Here is an 18,880-nt window from a genome sequence, read left to right on the forward strand (position 1 = left end):
ACATCGACACGACAGTTGAGGTGTAAATGTGAAATGACTACGACTTGGGCAGAAAGTAGTACATGTCATTTTAGCTCCCGTTGCCGTTGCCGTTGTTTGTTGTTCGGCTGGCGAAGGATAAATAAATAAATGACAATCAAGCTCCAACCTTGTTTTGTGCTTCGCTGGAAGCTATATTACAGAGTATGCCTGCGAAGTATCCATAATTGGGAAAGTGTACATCGTGTCACATCGAGCATGATCGGTTCTCTCATAGGGCGGAAATCTGACACAAGGTTAATAAATTACCTTTTATACCGTCACGACTGTGTGCTCTGGGAGAGGATCTTGTCTCGAACATGTATGGGATGGTTCAGGGGTCATCGTCTAAACCCAAACGACTAATTGAATTTAATGCTTCTCTCCCAAAATATCTTTTAAACTTCGTCGACGCCGAGACTTTTGCCTTTGCCATATGCCCTTCGCATTCTGTAAATTTGATGAATACCTGCAAAGGATTTCTGAAGGGTGGTCTTGGGTAGTAAGACGACGAATATACCCGGATTACAACACAAAACGATATCCAATACTTTGCCGCATTCTCATTGTCATGCTCGTATATCATCGGCGTTCATGCTATCATATGACCCTCCTTTCCACCCTTTGTATTCTCCGACACTCTCTTGTGTTCACAGCATGTCAAATTCTGAGATGTACATTATTCCACTGCCCCGAATTTCCCTCCTATCCGAAATTCGGTAATATTCTATGCCGATGACCGACCAACTGCATTTCGCTTGCATTTTGGCTGGATTTTGGCCTGCCTCGGCAAAACATGGAAAAGCGCGGTATCGGTATAGCTCCCTCTTGACGATCACAAGCTTCATTCACAACATTCCCCTCCAATAAACATTCCTTTCGCTGTCAGATCTTCTCACAATCCCTCAAAGTTTCCTTCCTTCCTTACCCTCTCCTCTCCCAGCCATGGCTCCCACTTCTACCTCTACCTCTACTGGAGCTCAGATAAATCAAAAGATTGACACCATCAACCCTCACCTGCCCCACGTCCCTGAATCTAAAGCCGAATTAAAACAAGACGCCGAAATTGTTGTTCAAAAGTCATTCGCAGGATTACGGTCACTGGCCGCTGGAGGTTTCGGTGGTGTTTGTGCAGTGATTGTTGGTCACCCATTTGATTTGGTCAAAGTCCGTTTACAAACGGCGGAGAGAGGGGTCTACAAAGGTGCTATTGATGTGGTTACGAAATCTGTCGCGAAGGATGGTCTTGCGAGGGGTTTATATGCGGGTGTGAGTGCGCCGCTGGTGGGTGTCACTCCTATGTGTATGTTTCCTCTTTCCCCTTCCTCTGCTATTGATTATTCTTTTCGTGGCTTCGAGATCGAACTGCCTTGACACATAACTAATCTTTCTACTGAACAGTCGCTGTATCTTTCTGGGGTTTCGATGTTGGCAAGAACCTTGTGCGCAACTTTACCTCCACTGCCCCTCACGAACCCCTCACAATCGCCCAAATTAGTACGGCTGGTTTCTTCTCCGCCATTCCACAAACTATCATTACCGCCCCATTTGAACGTGTCAAGGTCCTCCTACAAATTCAAGGTCAAAAAGAACTTGCGCCGGGGGAAAAGCCAAAATACAATGGTGGTGTCGATGTGGTGAAGCAACTTTACAAAGAAGGTGGTATCAAATCAGTCTTCCGAGGATCAGGTGCTACACTAGCAAGAGATGGGCCTGGAAGTGCCGCATATTTCGCAACTTACGAATACATTAAGCGTCGTCTAACTCCTATAGACCCCGTCACCGGAAAACCGGGGAAGGACTTGAGTTTATTGGCAATCACCGGAGCGGGAGCATGCGCAGGTGTAGCAATGTGGATTCCAGTTTTCCCAGTTGATACAGTCAAGTCGAGGCTACAGACTATGGAAGGGAAGCCAACCATTGGAGGTGTTATCAAAGGATTGTATAGAAATGGAGGGCTTAAGGCGTTCTTCCCTGGGTTCGGACCAGCATTGGCAAGAGCTGTCCCTGCTAACGCCGCAACATTTTTGGGTGTTGAATTGGCGCATCAAGCTATGAATAAGGTGTTCGACTGAGTGGCTAAGAGATGGAACCAATACCTCTTGAATGGAACTTGGGACAAAGGGGGGTGGTTACCGTTGAGAATAGACAATAGGGAACAGGGGGTACTTTGCTACTGCCACGTTGGTAGAGATAGATTTCTTTAATTCTGGCTGGAAGGAAAAGAATTTATAGACTTGAGATACCATACAATTGAACTTATTAAGGAGAACAACACCTAGTTGTGTTCAAACATTCTCTGGATTTTGATAAGGGAATCGAATTCACATTGCATACCCACACGACATACTTTAATAATATTATTCAACTACCACAATACAATAAGAACGAATAGTCGTTGTCGTCGTGTAAGTAGCTCATGATTACTTGCGCATAGTGAATATCGTTACATATTAGATAGATATCACGCTTATCGTACAGTATCATTGAACTTCAAATTGATTACAAAGCATCTAATTTATTTATTCGTTTGACTCTCACTCCCCTCGGAACCATCGTCTCATCAACATTATCATGCCATAAACCTTCCCTGGCCGCAGTGATTTGACAATTCTCTGGTAAGCTCCTCTAACCTCATAATGTTCTCTCCCATAACATATACCCTTATACAGAACCCTCTTAAGCCAACCCTTGACCATGCTTTTAAACACCTTCGTCCTGTGCGATTTCATCCTTGAATGCTGAACGAGCTTTATGCGTAATATATATATATATTCTCCCAAAATACATGTTCATTTTCTCTACCATATATTGAAGGTTCACCAATGACCCGAACACTTGTTCAGAGATCCTTCATTCGAAGAAGAGCTCCAATTACAAATAATGGCCATTACCTACCGTTCATCCTGAGGAACTCCAGGAACGCTTTTCATTGTGTGCCGAGATCACCATATTCTACTGGTAGAGATACAGCGTCTCCAGGCATATCTGAGTACCCCTTGAGGAACTTGGGGCAAGATGAAGAACCCAGGTTTAAGCCTTCAAATGGGGGTTGCGTTCCTATGAGGGAATGGCAGAAATCGAAAGTATGGACCAAAATATTCAGTCCATACTATGACCCCAAAAAGTTTCAACCTTTGCGCCTACTAAGTACCCCTGTGCCACTGTGGGATATGGCGCCTGGTTGCATTCTATTTCTTCCCGGTGAAAGCAAGCTGGACCCTCTGGCCCGCGCAGCAGTCGAAAAATATGGCAACATTGGCATGGCTGGCCATCCTGTCATGGTTCTGGCAGTTGATGTGAAAGGGGTTAACGAAGCTTCCGTTGCTGTGGCAATAGTCAGATCCTACTCTCAACATAAAGATGAGTGTCGATATCTTGGGTTGGACTGGTTTGATACTAGACACTTCGAGATAAAACAGAGTGGCAATCATGATATACCTCCACGACTCGAGTACAATGTAAAAAGAGTACGGCTGTACAAAACACCTTGTTCAAATTCTTCGAATTCAATACGACAATTCGTTCAAACACAATCCATCATCACTGTTCCTTTCCAATATTTGTTGACGGAAACCAGGTGGGACCCACTAACTCATTGGTGGCCTTCATCCTGTCTTAATGGTTGGGGTAAACGTATCATAAAGGAAGATTTTATGCACATCGCTGAAACTATTGGCTTCAAGCCAGATCCATGGCTTAGTAGTGGTCCATACATGTGGAAGGATTTTGTTCAAAAGACTGGGATCAACACATTTGGTCTTGATATTGAGGATCCTGCGCTATACGACGAGCAAGCCTTTTATCGCCAAATGTGGGAAGAGGGACAGGAAAAATATAATAAGCACTTTAACTTGCCTTCGAATCACACTTTGAGCGCCAACGATTATTCGCCCTTGGGATGGGCTTTCGATCGAATGCCACATACAGGGCTCGTACGCAGGAGAGTTCACTCTCTGAGGTCATCTTCTTATAAGAAATTTCGCCTCAATACTCCAGCTACATCTCATGTCTCTACTCAAGATTAATTTCAATAGTTCCTATCTTACTCTTACACTCAGCTGTGGGGACTTACCGAGTTATCAGAATCATAAAATTTTCAGAAACTGCATCATACCATATCGCATCTATCCTCTCGTTTCCAACAACTATTTTGCTTGATATGTCGCGGGCAAATCGTGAAGGTATGATGTCTGTGGTAATTCCGTTTAATACTCAATCTTATTGCTGAGTGTAGTGCTGAAAGTTCCCCATTACGTTTCTTGGGCATCGCATACATTGCTGATACTTTGTCGATGTTGAAGCTGCATTCTGAGTTCTGTGATCTCCATAAGCGAATGTGAAAGGTACGTGGTTGAGGGCACAGGTGTGTATTTTATTGTCCCGATCTCGTCATCGAAGGACTTTCCTCTTACTTCCTTGACCTTTCAGCTCTGTTTACCACTTGCAGCTTTTTTTCATCCCTTTACGAGGCCGCCAAAATTAGCAGATGAAATGGGAATGAGTGCTATGGAATCGGGCTTAGTTTATAGTGTGCAATAATGGTGAACACATTTTCTGTACTATGGATGTATCGCTATTCACTGTCTCATTTTACAATCCAGTGATCAGTTCAAAAGCACAAATGTAACTACATGATATTCTACAACACTATAGAACAAAGAGGCGGGTAGAAAACGTGAGACGATGTGTTATGTATCCAAAAGTCTCGAATCAACTACTGTACTCCCTCGATCTTTGGACATTGTGTTTATTTTCGGTCCGCGATGGAAATATCTCCTAGAGCTTTATCATCTGTGAAAATGTTTCGGAGGGAAAATATCGAGTGGTTAAGCCATGATGTGATACTCTCGTGATTAAACCACCCAGTACGGACGGCAATGTTGAGTCTACTCTCATTGCATATTTGAAACTTCGCGGTATCTATATGATATGAACTCGCGTCGAGATTTTACAAAGTAAATCTTTCCGCTGCTGATAGTTCGTATCTGTTCATTAGGTGTAGCTTATACTAGTATATCAGTATATCATTTCCGGACTTGCAAGTTTTCGTTTTTATGTTGTGTTGTGTTGTTGTGTGTTATGCTGGAGATGCTTTCTTAATTCCTGTCAAATACCTCTCCATCTCAGCCTTGAATCTTATCAAGGAGTGAGTTGGGGGGGAGGGAAGGGCACTTCGCATTCATTAAAGAGCTGTTGGAGATGGGGTACTGGGAAGTCGGTATACGCATTATTCGCACCAGCAGATCATGTCATCTGTCGGGAATTCGTATGGTTCTTCGACTTTACATCGGATACTTGTCTATCTGCATGTGCTTTCGACGTACTTTCTCTCTCTCATATTGAATATACTCGCGTTTTAGGAATGATCCCTTCCTTTTCGAGATGGATGGTGAAGCTGGTGATGTCACAAGTGGAGGTGTGTTGGTAGGTTGTGTTGTAGTGTCTTCCTCAACGGGAGGGAGGTTAGTTGAGAGTTGAGAGTTGAGAGTTGAGAGTTGAGAGTTGAGAGTTAGGGAATGGTGTATATGTTTGTGTGGGTGTGGGTGTGGGTGTGGGTGTGGGGCGCCTAGAGCCATGGAAATTATTTACGAATAGATACCCGTACCCGTAAATCCTTCGCTCCTTGGGTTCTTGTGTCTGCTCACTTACAGTCTTTGCTCATTTACCTCATGTAATATATAATATACACTAGCTATCTAAGGACTCACTGAAATAGGGACGGAGATGTGACATTACTCAACGAGAAAAAAGAAAGAAAAAAAAACACAAAAAAACAAAGTCATATGTGCAATTTGATTCAATTTGTCTGTTCAAAGATTTATCAACTATTCCTTTCTCCCAAATTCGTGAATATACACGTCATGAGGAAATAATAACGCCATTTTACATCCATCCCAACCCATCCCATCATCCATCAACCAAACTATCTATCCATTTTGATTTCTTCCCCTCAATCTAAGCAATCCCACCTTCCTGTCCTTCAATTCCACCCATACCACCCATTTGTACTTCCGATCCACCAGTCTCTTCGCCCTTCTCAATCTTTTCGGCTTTAACATCCACACCCCTATTAGCTACCTGCTCTACGCCTGCAACCAACGTATCATAAGGTCCTTCTCGAATTTGTACATCTCCATCTCTCTGATCTCCTTTCTTTATCTCTGTGGCAGCTGCACCCTCTAATCCACCATCAACATCAACCTTGACTTCTCCATTCTCAACCTTGAATCCTGGAGCTACCTCAGTCGTGGATTCTCCTTCCTTTTTAAGTTCCGCTTCCCTTTGTGCTCCCACTGAATTATTAACCAAAGGTGTGGTATCATTGAAAATTCTCAATAACATAGCACTTCTATCCTCCTTTGCCAACATCAAATTAAGCGAATGCATACTTCTCCACAAAGGAAGAACCATTCTCTCGGTAAAAGCATCTTCACCTTCACCTGGTTCAATTCTCAAAACACAACATCCCATTCCGATATCTCTGACTCGCTCTCCAATCTCTCCAAGATCTTTCCATCCATCGCCTGATACTTTAGGGAACATTTCAATCAAGAGAGTACGAAGTGTCTCTTTCTTAGACAAATTGACAACTCTTCCGTCTCCGACATAACCTTGAAGAATTGGCATACCTTCAGATTGAATACGCCATCTGCAAACACCCTCTCCTTGAACATCTTGTTTCATGAACATTTTGACACCAGCATGAACGAACTTTATTCCCTTACCCTCATTCTCGGATAAGATATCTCTGATCAACGCAGTTGTGTAGTAAATAGTCTTAGCTGGTTCACCAGTTGCATTTCTGACCAAGAATCTATCTCTTGGGAACTTTTCGCTTAATTTGTAGAAAGATTCAATATCTTGAACTTGAGAGTGATCGCCGGGAATATATTTGAATGCCTCCTCAAATGCTTGATTTTGACCGTACTTGTTAAGAAGCTTTTTTGGTGGAGCATCAGCTTGTTGATCGCCTGGACGAGTTGTGAGATCCAATTCTGCACCTGGTGGTGGTGGGAAATGTTCTGTACGACCCTCGGTAGGTGCCGAAGCATGAATTTCAGTATCGTCTGTCTTTAATTTTTTGTTCTCAATAGCGGCGTCCATTTCGGTGTCTTCGATCTCTGAGGCAGGACGCTTAGAGCCGACGGTGTGTGTTGCATCGGATCCAGATTGTTCTTGGTTTTGACGTGCTACAGGTGTAACTTCATCAAGAGTGGATGTGGTAGGGTGAGTAAGTTCATCAGCTGCCTCAATTTTTGGTGCGACAGTCTCACCATCCTTTGGAGCAGGGGCAGACTCAATCTCATCAACAATTGCTGTGATGGGAGGTTTTGGTGCAATCTTTTTGTTTTCCGATTCTGGCTTTGCTTTGAATTCTGCTTGTTTCTCCAAAATTGTGATAAAGAAACCACCAGTATCTTGCAAATGTGCGTAGACACGCATGCATTGATCCAATGGAACACTTGACATAGATTCATCAGTTGGTGGAAACATTCCCTCGACTAATCTACCAGTCCAGTCATCTTGTCCATTTTCTGCAATGAATTTTTGTAATTCAGCCCAGGATTTCCAAATACGGCCTTTCTTATCCATGACGGTCCAAGTTTTCAGACCTGGTCTCCTCTTCAGTAAAGGTAATTGATCATCGCTGGATACCAATTTAACCTTCTCGGGTCCCCCGCATCTTTCAATAGCGGAAGCAACAACTGCTTCATTTTCGATAGGATTCATACTACAAGTAGAGTAGACAACACGTCCACCAACCTTGAGCATTTGAAGAGCTCTAACCAGAATACGAACTTGTGTAACATAAAGTCCAAGTGCATTACCTGGATTCCAATCCTTCCACAAATTAACATTCTTTCTGGTTGTACCATCTCCAGAACAAGGGACATCGGCCAAAATTCGATCGAATTTAAGGTATCGGTTGGTCGCTGGGTTTTCTGGCGTAGGTGGAAGTTTGATTGATGGAAACATAGTGGCATCGTGATTGGTAACGATAAGATTGGGTGATGAAAGTCGTTTAAGTTGATGAATCAACATGTGACTTCTTTTGTAGTCGGCATCGTTGGCGATCAATAAACCTGTAGCTCTTCCATCATCACTTGGGTCAAGCTCTAATTCTGCGTCTGCGCTTCCGTCTCCTTTCAAAACCGCTTGAACTCTGCTTTCCTCTCCATGATGTACCATTTCCAACAATTGAGCTGCCTTACTTCCTGGGGCAGCGCACATATCCAAAACGGTCATTCCAGGTTTCAAGTCCATGACCAAAGGTGGAATCATACTGACAATCTCCTGTCTACTGATATTTCCGACACTGGTTTCTGAAACCAAGAATTTTTGGAATTTGGCAAAGGGAGGAGATTTTCGGATGACAGTTTTCGAAGTCTTCATCGACCATGCAAGTTCATCAGGGTACCATGGAACTGGCATTGGAGGTTCAACCGGGCTACCATCGAATTGCTTGATTTCCGAGATTTCAGGAATGTATCGTTCTTTCAATTGTTTTTGAACTGCAATTGCATGTCTATAAATTGTTAGAGAATTGGACCAGGCGAGACATATCATTCTAATGAAATCATATTCAAGTAAAACATACCCTTTTGACCCCGCAAATCGAAAACTATTTGGCAATTCTCTCTTCAAGGCTCCCCAGAATTCCTCGTTCTCCGCCTCTTCCAAATTCAAAAGCTCATTATAATATCTCTCGAACTTTTCGTTGGATTTGGGAACTTTCTCAAAGCTGCATCGATTATCGACTTGATTATCTCTCGATCTTCCACCATTTCTACCACCTCGTCCTCCTCTGCCGCCACGACCTCTCTGTTAAATGTGAGATGTTTTGATCATATCAATTGAAAAGCGGGAGTCAAAAGCTTACCTTTCCACGTTGACCCATTTTCAATTAATTGGGTTGATTGAGAAATGGATTTATGGAAAATATCGAATTTGCGCAAAATCAAGCTATGTCCTTCAGTCGCAAATGATGATAAAAATTAAATGTTGGAGGGCTATCGGAACAATTGATAATCCGAAGGTCCGAGATCATGTCTCGTGACAAACCAATCATATATATGCAAACCTATTCACATAAACTACCTGGTAATATTGATAGTAGAGTCGACAGTCACTTATTAGCTAGATAGAAGGTAGATACATAAACGCCCCCCACAGCACCTGAGGCGAGACTACAATCAACCCCATATTCAACACAGGTATTCATCTGACATTCATGTATTCAGCTGCATCTAATCCGTAAGTACTTCATTCATTCAATTCATGCGTTCATCTCATTGTGCACAAGAAGAGAATCCAAAATCAAGACTAGCTCTAGATCATAATCATAACCATTGTATTACACCATGTCCACCCAGCATGGCAAAACTTACATGAATAACATGATAAGAATCTATTCAACTAGCAAAGCAGCCATGGATTTCCCTATCAAATCGCATTCTCAGCAAAGCTTTGTCACATCCCATAGAAAGAGCTAGGGAGAGGGTGATCTAGTATAGGTAAACTGAAAAGGAGATTAGCGTGCATATATGGTCAGTCGCCCCTTTCTTTCATGAGTCTAACGAGAATCATGTCCTGGACACAAGTCAGAGGATACTTGGAATACAAGTGGGAGCAGATGAGTCTCAATAAGGTCAAAGGTTTCAGGATGTTTGTATTCCACCTCTCCAGGCAACCTATAACAGAGATGATGTTGATAGTCAGCCCTTAGGCTAGCTCGGGAATGGCTAGGAAGGAACTTTGTATGAGCTTCTCAAAGGGTGAGTCTGGATTCTTAAAACTGTAGAATAGATCTTATTGAAAAGCTCTGAAACTATCAGAAATATACAGAACAAGAAATTTAATATCAAATTTCATGTCTCAAAGTATTGCTTCCTGGAAAGCCAAAATAGACAATCTCATCCTCAGTCTTTCTTCCAGCCTATTACGCCTTCCCCAAATATGCAAATTTTTCCCAAGAAACTCCCTAGTTATTAACACCAAATCATCTACCCTCCAGCTCCATTATACGCACAATCTGTAACTGGCATAACGACCAGCAGTTTCCGACTTTCTGATAATCTTAACGACCTGCCCTCTTCTCAATCCCAAATATTTTGCAACTGGATCCGCAGCCTGAATACGTGGGAGTTGAGTATCCTTCAATCTATATCTTGACAACAACTTGGCCCTCTCTTCTCTACTTAACAAAACATGCTTGGGAACCAATTCATGATGTGTAATATTGACAAGTAAATCTTGCTCGACGAAGGTCTCGATTCTTGTCTCGGATGCGACAGCGGGAATAATCTTTTGAGCGGGACCTGATGGTGCAACAGGTGCGATGAGGATTCCGGCCGAGAAGTTATGTTGAGAAAGATGCTGGGCGAACGTTCGCATTTGTTTGATTCCAATAGAAACATCAGTGACCATGAGAAACTCAATCCAGATAGTACCGATTTCTGAGGTAGTGGGGTTTGGGTTCTCCGCTGTGGGCGCAACTGCGTATCTGGCAATCATAGCTTCACTTGGAGTTGCGGAGAAGTTCATTTGGCGACGACTAAGGAGGTTAATTGTTAGCCCATGAGTTTAGAGAAAGTATGACATGCCCGATGGAGATATAGAAGGCAGTGTGTGCTGAGAGAAAGTTGACTGAGATGAGAAAGAGAAGGGCGCATACTCAACACTTCCATCATTACTGGTGAACTTGCTCTTGAATGTATCAAAGCTCATGTTGACTTCTTCTTCAGCGAGAAGGTAACCCCGATCCTGGACCATCTCGTGTACGGTTCGATAACATCTCCAAAGCTTTGCGGCCTCTCTATCAATTCCGTCCCGTTGCTTTTGCGCGCGATCCTCATCATCAGCCATTTTGAAGATTTAGGTAAGAGGTAGACGAAGGAAGATTAAATTGCAGGTCCCACGGTAATCGCGTAAAGAAGAAGAATCTTGTCCAAGAAGAAGTCTCGGAATGAGTCAAGAAAAGGATTGCGGGACGTTGACGTTGATTGTAGATTGACTTGTTGATGGAAGTTCAGATTCAGTCAAGGGCCCTTTGTAAATATTTTGACGCTAGTGGCTCAAAAAAAGTTCAAGTAGAGTGCAGAGGAGAATTCCATGGGGAAGTCACATGATACGTGAGGCTGGTGGCTGGTGGCTGGCAAACACCGACTTACCGAGTCCGACTTGCCGAGTGGCTTAGCCAGTAGACTGAAGTACACTGGACAGTAGACGAACTCGGAGACATCAATAAGAGCATAAGAATAGGTCATCCAGACAATGAGACAGCTAGACAGCCAGACAGCCATACAACTATCAACCTCACCGTCACCATACTGTCCTCAACTAGTCCTATGCTTATCCGAAGGAGCTGTATAAAGGAGGGAGTAGACGGATCCATAGACAATACTAATTACTGACTAATCATTCCCCCAACATGAATTCACAGTTGATTCAATACAACATACAGCCAATACAACTAATACAGCTAATACAGCTAATACAGCCAATAGAACCCCGAGAACCAATTAAAAAGCTACCTGTCATCCCACAACTTAAAAAAAGAATAATTTACTAATATAAATCTTCCCACAACCTTGTCAATCTAACTTATAAACTGTCTAACTTACCGGAATAACCTCTACCTCTACCTTTTTCTTATATTCATACTTGTTGTCTATAAGTACAGATATAATACCGTGTCCTCTTCCTCCAAGTGACATATTCTTCTTTTCTTTTGGTGTCAGGTTAATTGAGCATTTACTTGTTCATTACATTTCCCGTAGCTTGTCATAATCCCACCAAAAAAAAAATATGGCTGAGATCAAATCCTCTCCTTCTGCGGCCAAGGTCGACGAGGGAGCCAAGAAGGATGTTCAAACCAGACCAGTCAAGCCAGATGAGGCTGCGTTCAAGGCAAAGTTAGCTCAAGCCGAGAAGGATCATAAGCAGAGTCAAGAAAAGGCCGTAAGTAAAAAATCTACATTGTTTCTGTTGGCGCATCGGCATGCTGCATTGCATTGTTCATTCCCAAGTATCTAACATGAGTTCATGCAGGCTGCCGCAAAAGCAAAATTGGACGTTGCGCAACCAAACAAGAACAAGGACTCTCCGGCTGCCAAACGAAGAAATGAGTTGATCAGCCAATTGAAGGAAATCAAGGAACAACAAGGTGCTGGAAAGGCTGGTCGTTTACAAGTTTTTGATCAAATCAAGAAGATTGATGAACAAGTCAAGGCCAAGGTTAATGAACAGAAGGTTGCCAAAGGAAAGGTTGGATTCAAGAATGTCGATGAATTGGACAGAGAAATCGACAGATTACAAAAGCAAGTTGATGCTGCCACCATGAAGATCGTTGATGAGCGCAAGACTCTTACCGAAATCTCCAACCTTCGCAAGCAACGTAAGGGATTTGCTGGATTCGATGATACCGAAAAGTCAATTGAAGCTTTAAAAGCCAAGAGAAAGAATCTCCAAGACTCCCTCGACGACCCAGAAAGCAAGGCATTATCCGAGAAATACTCAAAGCTTCAAGGTGAATTGGATATCTTGAAGGCTGAGCAAGACGATGCTTTCAAGAACTTTGGTACCCTCAAGGCCGAGAAGGATAAACTCCAAGCTGAGCAACAAGAGAAGTGGCTTGCTTTGAGACAGATCAAGGATGATCATTACCAAGCCGTCCGAGCTGCTAGCAACTACGATTACAACCAACGTCAAAAGGCTCGCGAGAGATCAAAGCTTGAGTGGGAGAAGAAGCAGACCGAAGCAAAGAAGGAACGCGCCCAAAAGATGCTCGCAGAGGCCAGTGACCCTGCCTACCTTGACGAAATTAGAAATGCCGAATCAGTTCTCCGCTACCTCGACCCAACTTACACCACAGCCAAGGCACCTTTACAAGCTCCTTCTGGACTTGAAGCCGCCGCTGGACGTACTGTTGATGATTCTGGACTTAAGGGAACTAGAGTCTTGAAGAAGGAAGACCGTGAAGAAGATTTCATGAAGGGAACTGGAGGCAAGAAGGGAAAGAAGGGCAACAAGAGAAATGCTGCAGCAACTTCTACCCCTGCTTCAACAAAATACAGTTGCCCACCAGCTGTTATGGAGGATCTCACTAAGATGGGAATTGACCCACCTTTCAGCGCTGCTGATGTTCCAGCCGTTACCGAGAAGGTCAAGGCTAAGTTGACTCACTGGAAGGAGGACCAAGCTGCTCAAACTAAGCGCGTAAGTTTTCTATCACGAAACACTTTACAATAAACTAACAATTCCACTAGAACATTGAGAAAGCCCAAAAGGAAGTTGAGAAACTTGAAGCCGAAGAATCAGGAGCTGCAACTCCAGCTTCAGAAGCTCCAGCTACTAATGGACATGGTCATGGCGAAACCAAGGCTACCGCTGGTGCAGATGAGGGTGGATCTGTAGCTAACGAGGTCGAATTGATTAAGGAGGGTGAAAAGGATGCAGCTGCTGATGCAACTGCTGCCGCTAAGGAGGATGCTGAGGAAACTTCTTAGATTACCTACCTATCGTATTATCTCACTGCACTTAAATGTGTGAGGGATGACAAGGGATTGGGGATTGAGGGTTGGAGGGGACATAGTTGGGAGGGGGGGGAAGGAAGCACACACAGGTCTGATCTAATGAACTTGATGGCCTGATGCATAGATGAACGAGTGGATGGATGGTTAAGGATAGAAGGACGTTGTTGATACGAAAAAAAACCAAAATTCGTTACATCAATATTTTAATCTTTCTCCTCATTGCCTTATTTACATAATTCTTTGCTTTGATTCGTTGTCTGATTATTTTCAATTTAATTTTCCAATTCATATTCATATGTATTCCTACTTTTATTTCTACATACTCAAACTCCAATTCCAACTTCTACAACAAGATAAAATATCATGAGAAAGAATAGAATGGAGTGTAGTGGAATCATGTAAAATAATCTTGATGTAAACGATATTCAGTTCATCTATTCTTCTAAACTTCTGCGTGTCTTATTTACGAAGATTCATCTTCATGTTTTTATTCACATATAAACACTATATTGTACTGTGCTACACAATACTACACGATACAATATGATACCACACGATCGGCATGGTACGATATGAGACGATAATGACTTTCTGTTCTGTTCTGTGATGTTGGTTTTGTTCTTCCTTTCTTTTTTTCCCCTTTTGTGGTAATCTAGATTTGGATTTGAACTTCGATAAAGATGGAGATGGAGATGGAGAGTAGAGTAGTAGAGTGGTAGAGGTTGTTGATATTTTTGATATTTTTTTTGTTTCCAGAGAGAAGACGGTGAGGAGATGGAGAGGAAATGGAGAGGAGATGGAGAGGAGATGGAGAGAGTGAGTAGGTGAATGGGTGTATGTGTGTTTGTTTGTGTGTTTTGGGAGGGCGAGAGAAAAGATGATAGGTAGTAGGTATCTTGAGAGTCTAAAGAGTCTAGATGCTCTTAGCTGGAGGGTCTGGACGGTCTGGGAGCTCTAGAGGGGTTTCTTTAAATAGTACTTCATTGTTATGTTATATTGTGTTATGTTATGTTATGATGGTTTTCGGGGGGTTACGGGTTACGGGTTTGGATTTGGGTTTGGTATGCTGGGCACGGAGGAGGAAGATTATGATAATGAGACCGAGAAATATAAAATAGACAGAGAAGAGATAAGAAAAGTAAATGAGGGTTCCTAGAGTTAATGGATCTAAATCTAAAGTATGTGAGAAGATAGAATGATCTGTGGACATGGAGCGACTTGTGAAGGACTGTAGATGTAGATGTAGATGTGGGGATGATGGGTTCTGGGGAGGTGGACTAGATGATGTTTCTTGGGGGGGGAGGGGGGCTATATGTGTGGTGTTAGAGAGTAAGATTTGAGAGGCTGTGAAAGTGGGAAGGGAAGGGAAGGGAAGGGAAGGGAAGAAAGAGGTTCGAGAAGAAAAAAAAAAGAAAAAAAAGGAAAGAGATGAGAATATGTAAAAGTGTCAAAAATTCATTTCGTATAGAGAGCTTGGTGTAGATCAACAACCGATTCGATGAGTTCGTAAAGCCGGACAAGCAGAAAGTTACAAATCTATTAAGAATCATATGCATCACGTAAATAAGAAGTTGATGATGTGTTCTACCTGCTCTGGGGTGTGGGTAGGTAGTATGGTAGGAGTGTTATATTTCATTATATTTCATTATGGGCAAGTAGGTCTTAAAGAGATGATATCAGTCAGATTCCAGAAACCGTAAGTACTGCACTATTGCAACAACCGAAGAAAGAGATGAACTAGCCAAACTAATAAGTGACATAGTACGTTGTACATACTATGCATACTATGCATACTCCATACTTCATACTCCACACTTCACACATCATGCAGCACAGGACCCTTCACCTACCTATCTATCCTCCTTGCCTGCTTATCGAAACACAGAGCACAATACTAAAAATCCTAAGGACTAGATGATGATGATGTGTTCCCCAAGCGGTTTCATATATATTAGTGCTGCATGATAGACAAACCTGTGGAGGCGATCCGGAGAAGTGGATCTTGGACTGCAAGTGCATTATCGATGAATGGAGAATGGTGAGAAAATGAATGGGGCGTAGAGAATAGAATGAAGAATGGTGTATCTAATCCATACTGCACTAAGATTTGTCACCTATGAGAGAGAGTAGTATTGAAGAGTAGCAATCTGTGACGTGGTTATTCTGTGATTCGTGCGTGCGTGAGTTGGAGACACCCTTTCTCTGTGTAGAATTTAGGAGTGGTTCGGCTATCGAACTATTGGACTATTCATGAGCACGAAACACTGATCGTGCCAGCTAGTACCGTATTACTTTTTAACAGTTTTCATCATTGATAATATATACAAGTATGAATGAATGAACGAATGCACAAACTGATCCAATCCCACAAACTTCCTCCCTGCCGAGTCCATAAATTATCGTTCCACCAAGCCAAATACGAAATGCATATGAAATGCAAACCACCAAAATACCGACAAAGATCCACCCTATCCCACCAAGCTCCAAAAGCAGACGGATAATATAACCATGACTGACGCTAATATGCTGGGTAGATAGATAAGATATAATCCCTTGCCTAGAAAGAGATAGATAGATAATATGCTGCAACTGGATGAACATGAATGCACCAAAGCAAAAAAGCCAGACCCGTACCAATCTTTTCGTCGTAAGTCTCATGGAAGGTTCGTAAAGACGTGTTATTTCATGTTGTAGTCGTAATGATTGTAAGAAGAGTGAAATCGTGATGAGATGAGATACGTTGACGTATCATCTGATGGGCGATAAAGATAAAATGATATGATTGTATTGAGGTGTAATGTAATATCCAGCAGAACGTGATCCGAAATGGTGAGATGGTATGTACAAATGAGATAAACAGACTTGGTAGTCTGAGGATAATAAGACGTTGAGATAAACTTTCGACCAAAATTCAGGAATCCATCATCACCCGCTTGAAACCTGGGGATGATGCCAGAGTGACTATGCAAGCTAGGCCTAACTTTTGGCCTCGATAACTTCAGCTGTGCCTGGCATCATTAATCCCTACCCCAGGCATCGTGGCAATCATACACACACGGCTGAAGTCATCTGTTCCTCTTTCAATTTTGTGTTCTCTCCCCCTTTTTGAAAACTAATCATCAATTTCAATAAGGATTAACATACGCATATCCTGGCGTAGGAGCATATTGTGGAGTAGCCCTCGAGCTTCTATGTGTATTAAGTGCAGGCGCCATGTGTGGACCTCCTGGCGGCGGTGGTGCAGTCATCGGTCTATTTCTTCCTTCGGCCCTCATACTATCTCTTCTCTGTCTTTCGACATGTCTTTCTCTGTCATTAGCTGGCGTACCGATCCTTCTCTGTTCTCTCCTCCTGTCTCTTTCCCTTTCTTCTCCTCCGTCTGATACAGCAGGTGTTGACCCTCTTGGTGGAGCAGGCTCACTTAATCTAACTTTCCTTCCTCCTCCTCCGCCCAATGCTGATAAAGGTGGATCACGAACACCAGGCTCTTCATCGCTGGGTAAAGTTAATTCAACTAAACTGAAGAAGTACTCGAGGACTTCCGGGTAGCGTTGTACGCTTGCGCGCCAATCTTCATCAATGCCGCGTTTGAGCTCTGAATCAGCTGCTGCAATTTCAGATGGGTGTGGACGTGCGTTGTAGTAGTAGGCTGCTCGTTCGGTTATGCGGTGGATTTGGGCAGCGTGTTCGTCTTTACGGCGAGTGGTGAGGACGCTGAAGTATGAGAGGATGTAGTCTTGTGCGTGGCCACGGACCCATGTTCTATGTGGAGGATGAGTTAATGGTTGAACTAGAGGTGATTGATTGATCCCTATGGATGTTGTGGAAAGACAACGATATAGGGGATGAACCGGAGGGGTATGATATGATGGGTGAGAGGTGAAGGAGACAAGAGACGTTACCTTATATCGTTATAAACACTAGTCATCATCCTCGCTTCAGCCTGCCTCACAGCGACGGTGAGGCCATTGGCTTCGCACTCGCATTTTGCGATGGCTGGCTGAGAACATATGGCGCAATCTGGATCCATGATCTTGAGGTTTTTGTTGTTTCTGGCGTTCTTGATTAACATTATGAAGGGGTATCATCTGATTTGGGTGAGGGGCAATAGAGAAAGAAAGCAATGATCAAGTGAAGATGAGGGAAAGAGACAGATGAGCGAGGGGGATTGAGGCTCAAAGAGAAGAGGGTATATGTGTAGGGATGAAGAAAGAAAGAAGAGTAAATGTTTGGTATCAGAGAAATGGGAGGCAATTGAAGGGATGGAGGGGGGAAGATGAACCCATGGTATATGATGGGTTCAGAATATGGGGACAAACAGTGTTGTATCCTACTGTATGTATGTGTGTATGTATGTAGGTAATGTAATAGGTATAGGTCGCTTGACTGACAAGACGGAAGTCGAGATCTTGGGGGAATGGGGATACCTATCCAAATATCGTATCCTCTGGCTCGCTGGCTTGCTTTGCAGTGCAGTTCGTGTGGGGTAAAAGTATGGAAAATGATATTCGAATCAATTGAAGGGATCTCAAAGTTAAACTAACCTTTGTAAGTGTATTCCCCTCTAAGCTCCCCTCTTCAATTTGATGCAGCGAGTCCGGATCGTAGTGTACGATCTGAAACGATACTATATTATGCTATGCTTGCTTGCTGGCTCCGGAACTGCAGATTTCCACGATAGAAAGATCACGCTACGCAAATTTCTGCACCATTCAAAACGAAAAGATTAGAATAATAAAAATATGAGGTGTTAAGGAAACCAAAACAAAAAGAGACCCCACGCTTAATAGTTCTGCTATCGTGAAGTCGTAAGATCAGGTAGTAGATGTGTACGACGGGGGAAAGGGTATGGTATGGTATGTGGTATGTATGTACTGAGTGACGGACGGAAGATAGGAAAGGTGGTTTTGGCTAGATGTAATGGGATAGGAAGTGACGGGTAGTTGGCATGAAAGAACGGGAGTTCTTTTTAGAATTTAGAATTCAGACGACAAGAGACTTTACCGAGATCTGACAACAAAACGATGCTAAACGGGAAGGACGAGTGAGGAAGAGGAGTAGGAGGAGTAGGAGGAGCAGGAGGAGAATGGGAAAGGGAAAAAGAAGTGAGATGTCGTTATTAGAGTGATGTGCAAGCTTGTCTGCAAGTTCGGCGTGTCGGTTGATGGTTGTGGTCGTGCGTGTGGTTTCTATTTTTTTGGGTGGGGAAAATTTTGGGTGAGAATCGTGAGGTGCATGAAGACCTTGAAGAAAGGTATGAAAATGAGAACTAATTTGCCATCTAGCTACCTGATTCCTTCGTATGAAGCCGTATGTATACCTGA

At 43.0% G+C, this 18,880-nt stretch overlaps 6 protein-coding genes across 7 annotated transcripts; 3 read left to right on the top strand and 3 right to left on the bottom strand.

Annotated features, from left to right (window-relative positions):
- Positions 1 to 755: 755 nt before the first annotated feature.
- On the top strand, positions 756 to 2,525 carry Bccrc1. Its single transcript, XM_024693730.1, has 2 exons — positions 756 to 1,321; positions 1,420 to 2,525. Exons 1-2 carry the CDS (start codon positions 964 to 966, stop codon positions 2,091 to 2,093), a joined length of 1,032 nt encoding a protein of 343 aa, XP_024549516.1. The 5' UTR covers positions 756 to 963; the 3' UTR covers positions 2,094 to 2,525.
- Positions 2,526 to 2,566: 41 nt separating this feature from the next.
- Positions 2,567 to 4,811, top strand: BCIN_06g07250 (hypothetical protein). Its single transcript, XM_024693731.1, has 2 exons — positions 2,567 to 2,636; positions 2,691 to 4,811. The coding sequence occupies exon 2, from the start codon at positions 2,844 to 2,846 to the stop codon at positions 4,044 to 4,046; it is 1,203 nt and encodes a 400-aa protein (XP_024549517.1). The 5' UTR covers positions 2,567 to 2,636; positions 2,691 to 2,843; the 3' UTR covers positions 4,047 to 4,811.
- Positions 4,812 to 5,805: 994 nt separating this feature from the next.
- Bcncl1 lies at positions 5,806 to 8,996 on the bottom strand. The gene is made up of 3 exons (XM_024693732.1): positions 8,903 to 8,996; positions 8,621 to 8,844; positions 5,806 to 8,548 (listed from the first exon to the last, which is right to left on the bottom strand). The coding sequence occupies exons 1-3, from the start codon at positions 8,918 to 8,920 to the stop codon at positions 5,977 to 5,979; spliced, it is 2,814 nt and encodes a 937-aa protein (XP_024549518.1). The 5' UTR covers positions 8,921 to 8,996; the 3' UTR covers positions 5,806 to 5,976.
- A 134-nt stretch (positions 8,997 to 9,130) lies between these two features.
- Bcrpb5 lies at positions 9,131 to 11,070 on the bottom strand. Its single transcript, XM_024693733.1, has 2 exons — positions 10,697 to 11,070; positions 9,131 to 10,576 (listed from the first exon to the last, which is right to left on the bottom strand). The coding sequence occupies exons 1-2, from the start codon at positions 10,885 to 10,887 to the stop codon at positions 10,042 to 10,044; spliced, it is 726 nt and encodes a 241-aa protein (XP_024549519.1). The 5' UTR covers positions 10,888 to 11,070; the 3' UTR covers positions 9,131 to 10,041.
- A 464-nt stretch (positions 11,071 to 11,534) lies between these two features.
- Bcbfr1 lies at positions 11,535 to 13,984 on the top strand. The gene is made up of 3 exons (XM_024693734.1): positions 11,535 to 11,982; positions 12,073 to 13,239; positions 13,290 to 13,984. Exons 1-3 carry the CDS (start codon positions 11,830 to 11,832, stop codon positions 13,527 to 13,529), a joined length of 1,560 nt encoding a protein of 519 aa, XP_024549520.1. The 5' UTR covers positions 11,535 to 11,829; the 3' UTR covers positions 13,530 to 13,984.
- A 1,868-nt stretch (positions 13,985 to 15,852) lies between these two features.
- On the bottom strand, positions 15,853 to 18,589 carry BCIN_06g07290 (hypothetical protein). Of its 2 annotated transcripts, XM_024693735.1 has the most exons (4): positions 18,338 to 18,589; positions 18,101 to 18,259; positions 17,459 to 17,608; positions 15,853 to 17,318 (listed from the first exon to the last, which is right to left on the bottom strand). In XM_024693735.1, the coding sequence occupies exons 3-4, from the start codon at positions 17,584 to 17,586 to the stop codon at positions 16,682 to 16,684; spliced, it is 765 nt and encodes a 254-aa protein (XP_024549521.1). In that variant the 5' UTR covers positions 17,587 to 17,608; positions 18,101 to 18,259; positions 18,338 to 18,589; the 3' UTR covers positions 15,853 to 16,681. The 2 variants fall into 2 exon arrangements, with proteins under 2 accessions (XP_024549521.1, XP_001547338.1); XM_001547288.2 differs by lacking the exons at positions 18,101 to 18,259; positions 18,338 to 18,589 and having other exon boundaries at positions 17,459 to 18,035.
- Positions 18,590 to 18,880: the final 291 nt, after the last annotated feature.

The sequence above is a fragment of the Botrytis cinerea genome, chromosome 6, assembly GCF_000143535.2.
Source record: "Botrytis cinerea B05.10 chromosome 6, complete sequence".
Classification (NCBI taxonomy): Eukaryota; Fungi; Ascomycota; class Leotiomycetes; order Helotiales; family Sclerotiniaceae; genus Botrytis; species Botrytis cinerea.